The sequence below is a fragment of the Myotis lucifugus genome, unplaced genomic scaffold, assembly GCF_000147115.1.
Source record: "Myotis lucifugus unplaced genomic scaffold, Myoluc2.0 scaffold_3, whole genome shotgun sequence".
Classification (NCBI taxonomy): Eukaryota; Metazoa; Chordata; class Mammalia; order Chiroptera; family Vespertilionidae; genus Myotis; species Myotis lucifugus.
In genome coordinates, this window is record NW_005871051.1 from 21,285,121 (window position 1) to 21,300,054 (window position 14,934).

Here is a 14,934-nt window from a genome sequence, read left to right on the forward strand (position 1 = left end):
CCATAACTGACCTTCATTGCTGATGTCCAATGTTTTGAAAAGCATTCCTTTATGTATTTCATCTGGATTTCTAGGTGGGGTATGCAAAGTAGGAAAAGTTTCCTTCAGAATAAGGTGCATGGATCAGCTAGATGCCCAAGTACCTTGACCATCAAAGAGGAAGTTAGATCTAGCTGATCCTTGATTGTTCATTGTGCCCCAGGCCAAGGCCTCCCAGGGACAGGTGTCGCACCCATTGTTTTCTGTTAGCTCACCTACACCATCTCTCCTCCCTACAGCACCACTTGCTTATGGGGCACCATTCTATCTGGGTCATCTGGCTTCGTCCGCTTCAAGATAACCCCAAGTGCTCCTTGTTTAAATGTTCTGCCCAACTGGTTTCTTGCTGGCTCTAAACAGGGGCTTGCTTATTGGGGGACAGGCATATTTTCATGCCTCACGACCAAAAGTTGTGACTTGTGGAAGGTAGAAAACTTCTTTTGCTACCAGGTTTAGTACCAAACAGGCACATACCTTTTCTGTCCTAAAGGATGGATTTGCTTCATATGTCATTTGAATGCTACAGTGATTCTCTCTTGCATGTGCCTCCTGACACTGGGGGAACTTTTCAGTGTTTCTAATGCAGGATCACATCATGTTTCTGATTTCCTTCAATAGAAATAATCAAGGCCAAACCTTATGGATGAGGAATGAGAAACGAGTGTAGGCCTTGAGCGTTGGTCACACAGCATTCATTGGTCATAAAAGTAAACATACAGGGCTTTAACAAGACATAATTCAATTAAATCCTTTGCTGGAGGTATTTGTTCAACCCCCAGTCTCACCTCGGTATTTACAGTCATCCTTTCTGTTTCCCGGAAAGCCCAAGGAGAGGCAGATACCTGAAACTACACCGGCAGCCGTGGAGACTGGCATCATTGTGGGTCTGCTTTGCCCTCCCTGTGGCTCGTGGCCAGCACTGCCCTTGCCAACCCAACTTCGGTCTGGGGCCTCGGGGCCGCTCACAGACTGTCACAGCAGTGAGCTATGGCTTTGATTTTATTATGTATGGCAGCTTCTCCCCCCGCCCCCCCAGTAATATAAAGTTATTCTAATTCCTTATTAACATAATAAGTCATAACTTGGAAGAGATCTGGTGTGTCAAAAGCTTGTCACTTAGAGGGCATATTTTGCTGAAGGCAGTTGTGTCCTTTTAAGGCCACCAGTCTGTTTTTTATAAAATGGACAAAAGAGCCAATTAATACCCAAGCATTGGGGTTAGTGATGTTTCTAGGAAACAAGCAAAGATTGAGAAGTGAGATTGTGAGCAGTGCCTGTACCAACCCGAGGAGCCATGATTGCTGAGGGCCAAGCAGCAGTTTTAAAGGTAAGAGTAGTCACCTGCCATCCCCAGCACATCTAGGAATCGAACCTCCTGGGATAATGTGCTGCTCAAGCACCAAAGTCACATCTAAGAACTATCTAAGTAACCCCATGCATCTGTGAATGTGACCACCAGACAGCAAATGTGAATGTTTATAGTCTTGCAGCTTTAGGTCTATTTTTGTGTGTGTGTGTGTGGGGGGGGGGGGGGTCCCTAAGCCAGTGCTATTTAGGGGGAGCTATATCGAAGTCCATTGGAGTACTGTTTGTAACTGCAGAGTTGGAAACAATAATGTCCATCAACAGCTGAACAAATGATGGGCATCTGTAACACAGAATATTGCCTTCTTTCAAAGAATGAGGTAGCTCTGAAGGTATTGAGCTGGAAAAATGGGATATATTAAATGTAGTATCAGGAGATACAGTATGTAAAATAGAAAGCAAAACTTGTTGCAAACCAGTAAGTAGAGCTTGACCCACACACTCTGAGCATGTGTGTGGCTGACTGTCCGAACAAGGGGAAATGTCAGAAATACAAGCTAAATTGTCAGCAGTGGTAACTTACTTGAGGGCATTGGGGAGGAAGGGTACATTAGCTTCAGAAGGCCTTACTTTGTTCAATTTTTTAAAGTAGTGGCATTAAGATTTTTAACATTTTGTTTTCCAGTATTTTTTATATTTTAAAAAAAGCCTAAAAATATCTCAACATTTTGGATAAGTAATGTTAATAAGTAAAACTGAATGATCAGTGAATTCCAAGTTACTTTTAATAGCTCAGTCCTACTTGTTAACCATGTAACTTCTGGGCACACCATGAATCACTCCAACAGCCGATTGTTCTATAAATCAGGGAGAATTCCTATTCTAACTACCTCCTGTGACTAAAAAACTAAAAATATTAAAATGTTGAATTAAGATCACATCGAGAAAAAAACTTTATAAAGAGTCATGCAGGGATGTCAGGTTGTAGTAGAAGTTACCTGTAAGTGAGAGAAAGCATCAGTTACATTTTCCTCCTAAGAAGGCGTGCGTCTCCTCCAACAAAGGCCCCTCAGCAGTGCCCACAGACTGCTCTGGCTCCGGTCAGACCTCACCCGGACGGGAGGAGTGTAAGATGATCTGGCTGGGGAGCCTTGACTCTAACCTGAAGGCTCTTCTTCTTGAGTGACCAATACTGTTTTTCTTCCTACTGTTTCCTGCTTCAGAGGGCAGAAACATCCACATGATGGATGGCATTGGTCTTTCCCCTTTCATGCTGGGATATACAATTAGGTATCAGTGGGTTTTTTATTACAGGTAGTTTCTGACCATCAAAAAATACCCAGGTGGCTGGCTGCTAACAGAACAAATGGCTCCACCCACTTAGACAATGGCTATCCAATGACCCACGAACCATGATTTCACCACAGTGAACCTGAAATTAGGGGAGAATGTCATCTTGAGCAGCCCTGCCAACTCTAAAATTCATGCCCTTTTACCCTGGGCATGCATCTGCTGGTGTTGCACAAAATTATTAAAATACAAGATGCATTAACTTTTCTCCCAGCTTTACTGAGGTACATAACCTACATCTTAATGGCCACCTGAATTAAGGTATAGAATATTTCTATCACCCAAGTTTCCTCTTAACCCTTTGCAATCCCCTGTCATGAGCTCCTGCCAACCCATCTTCCCTTAACTTTATAGAACTTCATACAAGTGGAACCACATGTAGTCTTTGGTGTCTGCCTTCTTTCACTTAGCACAATGCTTTGAAATTCATGTTATTTTAAGTATCAGTTTAATCTTTTTTTTTTTGCTGAGAAGTATTTTATATACTATATCCAGATATACTATAATTTGTAATTTGTTTATCCATTCACCTGCTGATGAATATTTGGGTTGTGGCTACAATGAATAGCACTGTGTGAGCAGTGCATGAAAATCTTTGTATGGCCACACGGGTAAACCAGGGAGTAGAATGGCTAGATGAGTATAGGTTTCGTGTTTTATGAAATTGCCAAACTACTTTCCAAAATGGCTATGTCATTTTCCATTCCCACCAGCAATGCATGCAAGCTCCAGTCTCACCAACACTTGGTACAATCAGTTTTTCCAATTTTAGTCATTTTAATTTGTATTGTGATTTTTTATTTGCATTTGCCTGATGAGCATCTTTTCGTGTGTTTATTCCTTTTATCTTCTTGGGGGAAATGTCTTTTCAAATCTTTTGTCCATTTTTTAAAAATTGAGTTGTCGTTTATTAAGTTGTAAGAAATCTTTATGTATGCTGGATACAAACCTGCTGACAAGCATTATTTTTTATGAGCATATCTCATTTTTAAAATGTTGTAAGGATCTGCAAATAGAACTGGAAGGAATAGGTGGAAGTCTGTGTTCACAAGTCTTGCTAAGTTGGACATTGCTGTCCTCACTCGAGGTAGTAATTGATTATGTTTTTTCTTAGAAATAGCCTCAGCAAAAATGCCATAAACATAATTCTAGTCTATCTTTCTTGGCTATTTCTACCTGACTTTCAAGTTTTACATCTTATTGTGTTTCATATCAACAGTAATTGAGCACCTTTCTCCAACATTAGCCCCAGCTTTTTTTCAATAGAGGGTACCTACTGCAGGATTCTTAAAGTATCCTGCAATGGGAGGTAAGGCAAACTGGCAGAAGCTTAACTTCAGAGATCTAATGCCTCCCTATAAAATAAGACAGAAACTAGTAGCTCAATTAAGTATTTAAAACCCTGACTTTAGAATAGTAATTATAGTAAAATGTATGGCCCAGGGCAATAATGGTTTTCACTGTTTCCTAATGTTCACAGTGCAACAATATCAACATGTCCTTTTTAACTCTGCCAGCAGACAGATCTTTTTGCATGTCCTCTAACTCTTGAGTATCAGAGTAAAAATACCTATGTACGCTCACATATTTTGAATATATATGTGTTGTAGATTTGTGTTTCACTTTAAAGTGACTTCAGAGGTTCTACTACTAGACCGTCGTCACTGCTTCTATAGGTTTTCTAAAAATGCTGCTATTGTTCCCCAAGGAAGAACACAAGTCAAATGTAGAAAATGAAAACTGAACACCCTCTGCTACATCGCACTCATTCAAGGTGCGTTCTAATCAACCATCCTGTCCCATCGCTGGGGAGAACGGGCCTTGCTCCGCAGCAGCAGTCACTGCCCATGGAGCCTCGCTCTCACGTCTGAGGAACGCCTTTGGTTTCCCAGAACGGATCCCATCCTCTGCTCGAGCATTCCTCTGGCATCACCGGGCTTTTACCAAACAGTGAAGCTTCACCCAAACACCACGTTGGTGTTTGCACGAGTGGCCTGATGCGGAGAATGGGTGGTATCTACCCACAGAGTAGACAGTGCTTTCCGCTTTATTCAACCTTCCTGGTGGGGACGACTAAAGGACACCAGGGGAGGAGAAAGGGACACTCAGGGAGAGAACCACACCACAGGGACCATCTTCACAGAAAGGGCTCAATGTTGATTTCCAGGGCGGAGCAGGGCATGTTCAGCTCAAATTTGGTGATAACATCAGGATGAAGGACACCCAGCTTGCCAACGCTCTGACCCCTGGCAAAGACCTCAGCACATCGTCCAGGAAAGAAAGCAGGGCCTGCAAGACACAGAGAGAGGAAAATCAATGTTTCTCCCGGCAAACATGTCAATAAACATTTAACACTAAAAGCTCACTAAAAATAACGATTATTCTTTAAACCACTGGCTATGAAATGAGAGTGCTTGTTACACTTTCTAGTCTGGAAAAGAAGTATTTGATGTTACACCACGGGACTCTCCTGAGGAAAAGGCTGGGGCACACAGAAAAGCCAGGGCCCTGTGTTTTTTATCACGGGGTCCAGGCAGGAGGGTGAAGACAGGGAGGCTGAAGGGCCACAGTCAGGTGAAGGGGTAGGGGAACTGTGCCCTGACACAGAACTGGCCCTAAAAGGACAAAGGGAAAAAATGAAATGTAAAACTGACAACCTTGCATGGGAAAACCTGTTTTGAAACGGGTTCTTCCAAAGTAATTCTTGCTGGATAAAAAGTCTGCATTGAATTTATTTACTACTCAAAACAACACTCTCTTCTACAGAGAAACACAAGCTGTACATCACCGGCAGACAAGGACCTCGCTCCCACAACTCGACCCATATTCCCGTCAGAAAAGGAGCTTTCCAGGCAGTCTGGAGCATCGACTGTAAAACCACCCTCTGCTGTAAAACGAGTCTGGGTTGACCCTGATTTTTTCCAAGGCAGACAGAAAATTCTCCCTTCACTTGGGTGCCAGTGCACAGCTATGTCTTACCAAACTAGCAATAGTTCTTGAGGTTTAAACAGCTAAAAACAAGCAAGCAAGCATACAGGCCAACTTCACGTTCCCTGAATGACCAGTGCCAGAGAAGTTTATCAACATTCCACCCACTGAAGTTAAAAATGCCGACTCATTTCTCTCACCACCACCTTGAAAAAGGAGCGGGCCCACAGCTCCCGGCTGATCCGACCGAAACGTTTACTGGCATAAACTATAAATACCCAGCAGAGCTGGGCCACAAGCCTCCAGCTGCCACTCCAGACTGAGTGCATTATTTATGAAAGAGTAAACTGCTGAGTCTCCACTCATGGCTCCAAGGTCAACATAATGAAGAAATTCAGAAATGGGGGGAGGGAGGAGCTACTGTCAGGTCAGTACCAGCTGTACCACAAAAACACAGGACGGTGACACATATTTCCCCATCAGCACAGAAGGATGTTTGTTTATCTGCCTGAAAAAAATTTGATTATCATCCTTAAATAATCCCAAAGCAACCTGGTTGAAATATAAGGTGGTCTGTTTTTCATATTACCCCCCAAACTAAACAATTCTGCTTCACTGTCTATTAAAGCAAGAATTCCAGTGAGCTGCATCTGAAGGTCATAATTATTTGGCTACTAACCCACACGTGGGAGAGGGGCAGAAACCAAAGTGGATTGGTAATGCAGAGCCTCAGTAAGACATGAGTAGCTAATCCTGATAAAGATGGCATATTTTATTTCTATCAAAATGAAGGTCTAACTGAAAAGACAATACCATTCCCCCTCCAAATAAAAAAAAAAAAGTCGATAAATAAGTGCAGTTTGGATAAAGTTACTGATGGTAAGTAGTATAACCAAGAGTCACGGGAAGGGCTGCTGAGAAGCGTTTACTCCACCACCCGGCACCCTGTGTACAGAACTGTGTCTGCATGACCTATGCTAGCTGAAAAGGACAGCAGCCTATTCCTAAAGGCCATTCAGAAAGGAAATGTTCAAGACCTTCCCAGAGAACGCTGCAATGTTTAAGAATCCTCACTGTACCCAAATCCTCCCTTTTATCTATCTTCAAATTCCAATGTGATTGGATTCATTTTAACTAAAGCATAAAACCAGGCTATTTCAGAATCTAAGCCAGATGTGCTAGTTCTGACAGTGTTAGCAAAATAAAGCCTAAGAGAAAAGAACTTAGAATTTTTACTTCATAAAACAACTTTTTGAGTCAGCACTTTTTAGCAAAGTTCAGTTATATTCTTCTTTAGTTAGCAAGCATGAGAAACTTTGCTTTAGTTCATTAACCAGTTAGGTATTCAGTTAAACAAAAATACTGTATTCGTACCACTAATTTTCCTCTTTACGAAGAAAAGAAAACTGAAATTCATATTATGCATTATTTGAAACATATCCAACTATGAGGATATTCTAAATGACAAACATCAAACTCTCAGCCCAGCCCCGGGCCCACTGAGTCACTGCAGCATCCCAGACTGCCAGGGCCAGCCGCCTTCACCACAGAGGAGCCACTTCAAATGGAGTGGACACCAAGGGCCCTCTTGCCCAATGCTAATCCTCTCCTTCCCACCTACATGGGAAAATGGAGCCCAATAATGGGATTTCTGTAGAAACTCCACTTTATAGAACACTAGACATTAACCTGTAATGACAATTTAAACTTTTCTTGCCATTTTTCATTTCTAACAAGGTCAGATTGGATAGGAACACTTCTTATGATTTTCTTTGTGATTCCTCTGTTCAGTTAGGCAAGACTGAAATTCCCACAAAAGCACCTTCAAGTTTGTTAGGGGTACAGAGAGACCCCAAAAATGTAGCACTTAACTGATGTTGTATGTGAACCAGAAATACAGAAAGAAAATTTAAAATTACCAAAACACCAGCATTTCTTAGTGCTTTTTAAAAACCTTTATGATTCAAACCAAACTTTGCAGGAAGAAGTGAAGTGCTTCAAAGAAGGGCAGACAAGAGAACTGCTTCACTAACCAACAAAGGGAATACACCCTGTAAGACAGGGATTAGGCCCCAGTTCAGCAGGCAGGTAGGTGGTTGAGCTCAGATGCAGGCACATCGATGCGATCACCTGCTCTAGCAACTTAAATCGGAGTCTTTCCAGAAGTAAGAGAAGTCACATCTGCCGAAACCGGTTTGGCTCAGTGGATAGAGCGTCGGCCTGCGGACCGAAGGGTCTCAGGTTCGATTCCGGTCAAGGGCATGTACCTGGGTTGCAGGCACATCCCCAGTGGGAGATGTGCAGGAGGCAGCTGATGGATGTTTCTCTCTCATCGATGTTTCTAACTCTCTATCTCTCTCCCTTCCTCTCTGTAAAAAATCAATAAAATATTTAAAAAAAAAAAAAAAAAAAAAGTAAGAGAAGTCACATCTGAATGGAATCTAAATGTGGATAATGGCCAAGGGCTACCTTTATCTCATGAACAAACAAATGTTGTGTCTAGAGACAGCAAGTTGCCAATTCAAGGAAAATCATGTTGCCCCTGGGAATGGGAATTCTAAAATTCAAATTCTACAAAGTACATTTGTTTTCTATTTTACATGTGTTTAAGCCCAAATAGAGTCCCTGGGATACTGGGGTACCAAGATGCACAAATACCATTTCAACCTGAGCCCAAATGCTCCCCAGCAAACAGCCTCTAGTTCCTCACAGATTAAACTCAGCTTTGCTAGTACACATCCCAGGAAAAGTTTCCAGCATGAAACAGGTTTGGGGAAAACTGTGTTTCTGTTGAAATACATGGGAAGCCCAGACAAAAGAAACATCAGTTAAGCACAAACAAGAATTTAATTTCCAAAACTTAGTGGGGTGTAAGTAAGTCCCTTAATTAAAGCTTTTGTCGCACCTCCTCAAGGTCTATAATTGTCTCTCTGTGCTCAAGCAGCAGGACCACTTTGAGGACCTTGGGGGTAATTCTTGGGCCGGTAATCCAGCACAGCATCCCGTCTTTAGCACATTTTCTGGCTAATTGACCTTCAAAGAGTTTGTGAGCCCCCTCTCTTGCTCGCTGCCAAGCACCTTCCACAGTTTCATTTTGCCTCTTTCTTCTAGAGTAATATTCTAGGACCCAAGTTTGGATAAGCTTTCCACAGAGACTCATTCCTACCACTATATGAAGCATCGGAAGCAGAAACTTAAAATGGTAACTGAGCAGACCCTAGTCTGAAAGGTCAAGGGTGTTATCAAGCAAGAGACTCTAATTCCTTAATTTTAACCCCCTGCCATGAGTTATATTCAACTAATTCATTTGGTACTTTATTCAGCCCATCTCTAAAACTTATCTACTAATACAATTTTACTTTTCCCTTTCTGCACATCACTAATGTGTAGAATACTGTAACTATCTGCAACCTGGTGCTTTGTCAACCAAATTTTCTATAATAAAACAAGAATATAATAAAGAGGGCAGAGCACACTTGAAAAGGAATGTTTATATGTCACATATGTTATAGCAAATAATAGAAACTACAATCACGAACTTTAGCACCAACAACCATATAGGTCCCCAAATTCAGGGACAAAATACAAAATACAGGATTATATAGATTTAGTTAAGCCATTGGGCCAACTGGATGTATTTTACCTCTGTTCTAAATGACTGACCATATATAATACTACAGGCCCAGTGCATGAAATTGGTGCACTCGGGGGTGGGGGGGGGGTGTCCCTCAGCCCGACCTGCACCCTCTCGCAGTCCGGGACCCCTCGCTCCTTACTGCCCACCTGCTCACTGCTCCTTACCACTTGGCTCGCTGCTCCTTAGTGCTGCCTCGGAAGCAGGAGAGGCTCCCACCACCGCCACTGCACTCACCAGCATGAGCCCAGCTTCTGGCTGAGTGACACTCCCCCTGTGGGAGTGCACTGACCATCAGGGGGCAGCTCCTGTGTTGAGCGTCTGCCCCCTGGTGGTCAGTGCACATCATAATGACCGCTCGTTCCTCTGTTTGGTTGATTTGCATATTAGGCTTTTATTATATAGGATAGGATGGAGTGGTAGGAAGGAGTAATCCTTTAACAGGCTGACTCTAGGTCTGGCACCTACCCAAACCCTACCCTTTCCGCCCCCAACCCTAATTCTAATACAATTAGATATCTATAAAATAGTGCAATTCCATGTTCCAACAACCCATCCTCGGAAATCACACAAAGGACACACACACACACAAAATTTCCCATGGTTCCATTCTGGAAAGAAACTGACAGAGAGAGTGGCAGAACAGTTGGGGCTGAAGCCACAATTTCCTACCTAGGACTTTCTCCTGGTTCCCCTGCAGTTTTCTGAGAATGTAATAACCATAACTAATGCTGCTGCCAACACTTTAACCTCACTTTCCTTTTCTAAATAATGTTCATTTAAAGAAAAAGACAAAATATAAGGCTTTAAAAAGAACTGAAGGCACACTGCACCAACCGTGTATTCTTTTTTAAAGAGTTTCTTGAGTACACCAATGAATTATATACAATGAGGGGGAACCCAAAGGGTGAAAAGGCATGTGGGTAAGATGCTAACTTATAAAAAAATAAAAGGGTTTAAAAGTATGTGGAGGAAAAACTAGCATAACTACCAAGATATAAGCACACACATTTTTTCAGATCTTAGTACACTCTAGGTTGGAAGAAAATGTCTCTGCAAAGATCATTTAACATGTAAGTGGAGACTGAATAATTTCTAACTGGTAATATAAAACACCCATTTCCCCCCAGATGTATACAATTCTTCACCTTGCATCTGAAGTGAAATATTTATGGCACCTAAAATCCTTAAAGAAAGGGGACCTAATCCCTTGAGTTTAATGGCTATCTTTCATCCCCTTCTGAAGATCAAAAGAAAGAAAAAACCCCTTACACAACTTTACAGTGCTAATCCCAACACACCTGCAGACATCATTAACCTCTTAAAGCAAAGGAAACTGACGCGAGAGCACGGGTGCCTACTTAACCCCACCGCGGGGCCCTGGAGAGGAGCCTGTGCTCAGCAACGCTCCATCAAGGCAGCCTGGGAAGCCGGCACTGCACATAGGGCTGGGTCCTGCGGCTTTCTTCTTAAAAAGTCATCAGCAAAGCCCAGGCTACCTCGTCTTCCAACTAATGGAAAAACATCTTCAACAAAGAACCTTTTTAATATAGATCACCACAACTGCCTTATGACTAAATATTTAAAACCGTAACTCCAAAATTCCCCAGTTTTATTTTGTATAAAAAAAATTCATAGCTTATTTCCATGGCTATCGCTTTTTAACACTTCTTAAGATCGATTTTAAAGTCTAATCTTAATTATGTGTCTCTCATCTAACACATACTCTACACATATTCGTATTTCAAAACCTGAAGGAGGTCAGGAATATTAGAAGAATTTAAATGTGATCCATCTAATGGCAACTTTAATCAGTCTCAAATTAACTTGTATAAAACCAAAGGATTTTTACCTCTAGGTTAAAAGTACCCTATCTACCAATGGGTTTGTTTTTGAAAACTCCTATTCCAAAATAATGACATCATTCCCCCACAGATTTTCACATTTCTTAACCATGCATTCACAGGACAGATTTAGAATAATAATTTTGAAAATAAAAGGTATGGAACATCCTGCCTTCCTGGATCAATAAATTGCTTCTTTCTCAAACCAAATATGAGCAATTTACTATTTTACCCACAATTAGAGTGAAAAAAATAACAATAATGGGAATATTTTAGGGCTAATTAAGGAAGAATGGAAATAATGAGTAAAGGAGATTGTATCTATAATTTCCCAATTAGTTAACTCATTCGAAACCTTTGGCCAAGTTAGAGTAAACATAACTTCAAACATTGATTATGACAGATACGCTCTAGTTCAGGATTAGATTTCAGCTGACAAGTAGGGCAAGTAGAGGAAAAAGAAAAGAATGAAGATTGTTAAAACAACCTGCTTTCTACCTATTCCTTCATCTACAGTCAAGGCAGTGACTCAGTCCCAGTCCTGGCCAAACCCCCAAGGACAGGCATGTCACAGATGGGAAAAGGGAAGCACAAGGAGATGAGGGGACTTGCCCAAGGCAAGGCACAGGCTGACTGAAGGTGAGGATAGCCACTGATAGGCACCTCTTTGTATGTGGCCCGGAGGCATGGAAGGCCTACAGGAGAATGTTTGCAAAAGGTTGGTCAAACTGTCCATTTTATGTTTGTAAACTTCTTCTGGTTTCAAATTAAATAAATAAACAAAACTTAAGAAAAAGAAAGTGAAGAAAAAGAGCTGATGTGTTAGTACCTACAGCGGACACTACTTCTGAAGCACTTAAACTAAAAAATCTTAAAACTGAAAATGACCTTGGAGGTGATCTTGTCCGTTCCTTTATTTTAGACATGAGAAAACAGAGACCAAGGAGGTTAAGAAAACCACACAGCCACACACCACCAGAGCTGAGATTGGAACCCGGTTCTTCCTGAACCCCTGTCTGTCACTTTTATCCAATGGCAATTTTCTGAAGGGCACACCTAACAGCCACCTTGAGTATACTCTAGCGCAGTGGTTCTCAACCTTGGCTGCACATTAGGAATCTTGGCTGCACATCACCTGGGAATCTTTTTAAAATCCTGATTTCTGAGCCTCATCCTCCGGAAATTCTGTTTCTTTGTTATGGGGTGGGGCCACAACATTAGTAACAAAGAAACAGAATTTCCGGAGGATGGGACCCAGAAATCAGGATTTTAAAGATTCCCAGGTAATTCTAATGTGCAGCCAAGGTTGAGAACCACTGCTCTAGTGAATGATTACCCATTCCAAAATACTTCCCCAAATTCTTCCATTTGCATCTCTGAGAAAGTTTCATCTCTGAGAAAGAAAACCCCAAATATCAATGGCTGAAAAAGACAAGTTTGTTTCTCTCTCGGGTCAAAGTCAGAGTAAATGCTCCAGGAAATAAGGCCTTCATTATGAGTGGCTGTGAGCCCTGCTGAGTCCACCACATTTATCAGCCCACCTAGAGATTCACTCAGCATGTTTATCTAGTTTTCTATCCACCTATCCATCCCTTTAATCCTTCTGGATTAAGCTGGATTGGCCACTTAGAGGGCTGATATTAGGTTACCAGAACACATCATGCGCGAGGAATTCACAGGACAGTGGTTCATAACCAACACGCTGCAACATACCAAGTCCAAAACCAGGGTGCTGCCAAAGTGTGACCCATGTGTACACCTGCTAGTACATAAGGAAGGTACACCCACCTTTCACTTGTAAGATAAAAACTAAACTTTCAGAATCTGGGTCCTATGAAACAAGCTAAAAATGAACTTCTTTTGCATCCCTTTGTATTTGGGTCTTTTCTACAGAATAGTGGAAGCCAAGGTCCAATTTGGAAACAGGAAAAAAAGGAGTACAAGATGGTAACTAAAAGTATCTTTATCTCTCTTTTTTTCTCCCCTAGGACCTATAAATTCAATAACTCCAAAAAATGCATTCAGTTACAGTATACATTCTCAACAGGGGTGACAATGGAAAGTATAAAAAAGCCTCTCAGATTATAATGGCTTGTGGTCCTCCACAGCCGAACCCTACCTGACTAAGTTTCATCTCTGAGATATTCAGTTCCTCTCAATGGTTGTCTGGACACCACAGGAGCAGTACTGACATGGGAGACATAGCAAATATATGAGATCAGTGCTATAAAACTATGGCGATAGATGGCTGTGATCGTGTGATTGGGAAACTTTCTATTGACTGTGAAGTCATGTTGAGAGGTGGCCTGGGGACTGCCATTGGCTGCCTTAGTGATGTTTATCTTTGATCCTCAGAACTGTGTGTAGCTCAGGCTGTGAGATTTAAATAAAGAGTTTCTAATTCAAAAAGTTATTCAACACATCATTGATTACATCAAGTGCCAGAGGGGAAAGCACTGACAGTATCGAACTACCAGCTAGTTATTTTCTCTCATCAAGGAAAAGTTAAATTCACTTACAATCATTTCTAAGAAATTACTTTTTCAATTGTTTAACTTTTGCTGGAAAAAAAAAGTTCTGAATGATTTTTAAAATGTTTTAGTTATGGTTATTAAGCATTTAAATTAACTGCTAATTGGTATACATAATTTCATACACTATAATTTAAGTAAACAAATAACATTAAAAGTTATTAAGCAGATATAGTTAAATGTAGTTTTTTAATCTTAACTTTTTTTAAATAATACTTTGCTTTATTTATTTATTTTTTTAAATATACTTTATTGATTTTTTTTACAAAAAGGAAGGGAGAAGGAGAGAGTTAGAAACATCGATGAGAGAGAAACATCAATCAACTTCCTCCTGCACACCCCCCACTGGGGATTTGCCCGCAACCAAGGCACACAGCCCTGACCGGAATCGAACCCGGGACTCTTGAGTCCGCAGGCCGACGCTCTATCCACTGAGCCAAACCGGTCAGGGCTAATTTAACTTTTAACTTAAGATTTTTAATTTATTCTTAACCCTGAATTGAATTTTTAAAAGTAGGGTTTACACTTATTCTTTTTTAAGTATAAAGCAGAATTTTACATATAATGCATGATAAAATGCAGTATATTTGTGGTATTAAAATTTGATGGTGGGATTATTAAGAAAAAATATAAAAAGGTTTCTTAGGGGTTTGAGAATTTTTTTTTTTTTAAGTTAGAAATAATGGGTTACAACAACATCTATCAGATGGGAATCTGAGCTGACCAGGTCATTCCAGGGAGACCTGGTGTGGAGCACTCACTCTTAATTCACTGAGTACTAACATCTATACTAATAAAAGGGTAATATGCTAATTAGACTGGGAGACCTTCCGGACATCCTTCCAACAAAGCCATTGTGGCGGGGCGGAGGCAGAGGCTGTTAGGGGTGATCAGGCCAGGAGGGGAGGGCAGTTGAGGGTGATCAGGCCGGCGGGGCAGGGGAGGGGGGCAGTGGGGGGCGAGCGGGCTGGCGGGGGGGGGGCAGTTGGGGGTGAGCAGGCTGGCAAGGGGGGGGCAGTTGGGGGCAAGAAGGCAGGCAGGCAAAGTGGTTAGGAGCAGTTAGGCAGGCAGGTGAGCAGTTAGGAGCCAGCAATCCTGGATTGTGAGAAGGATGTATCAGATTGGAGAGGGTGCAGGCCAGGCTGAGGGACACCCCCCATGCACGAATTTCGTGCAGCGGGCCACTAGTCTATATATATAAAAGGCTAATATGCTAAGTGTCCCTCCACCCGTCGAACTGGTCACCAAGATGCGCACTGACCACCAGGGTGCAGATGCTCAATGCAGGAGCTGCCGAGCTGCA

General features: G+C 41.7%; 1 protein-coding gene across 1 annotated transcript in view; it reads right to left on the reverse strand.

The window, feature by feature from the left end:
• Window positions 1-4,708: 4,708 nt before the first annotated feature.
• Window positions 4,709-14,934, reverse strand: part of FARSB (phenylalanyl-tRNA synthetase beta subunit) — a 51,162-nt gene continuing 40,936 nt past the window's right edge. The window contains exon 17 of the mRNA XM_006082575.3: window positions 4,709-4,983. Coding sequence (XP_006082637.1) covers window positions 4,832-4,983 — 152 coding nt within the window. The 3' untranslated portion in view covers window positions 4,709-4,831. The remainder of the gene's footprint in view (window positions 4,984-14,934) is intronic.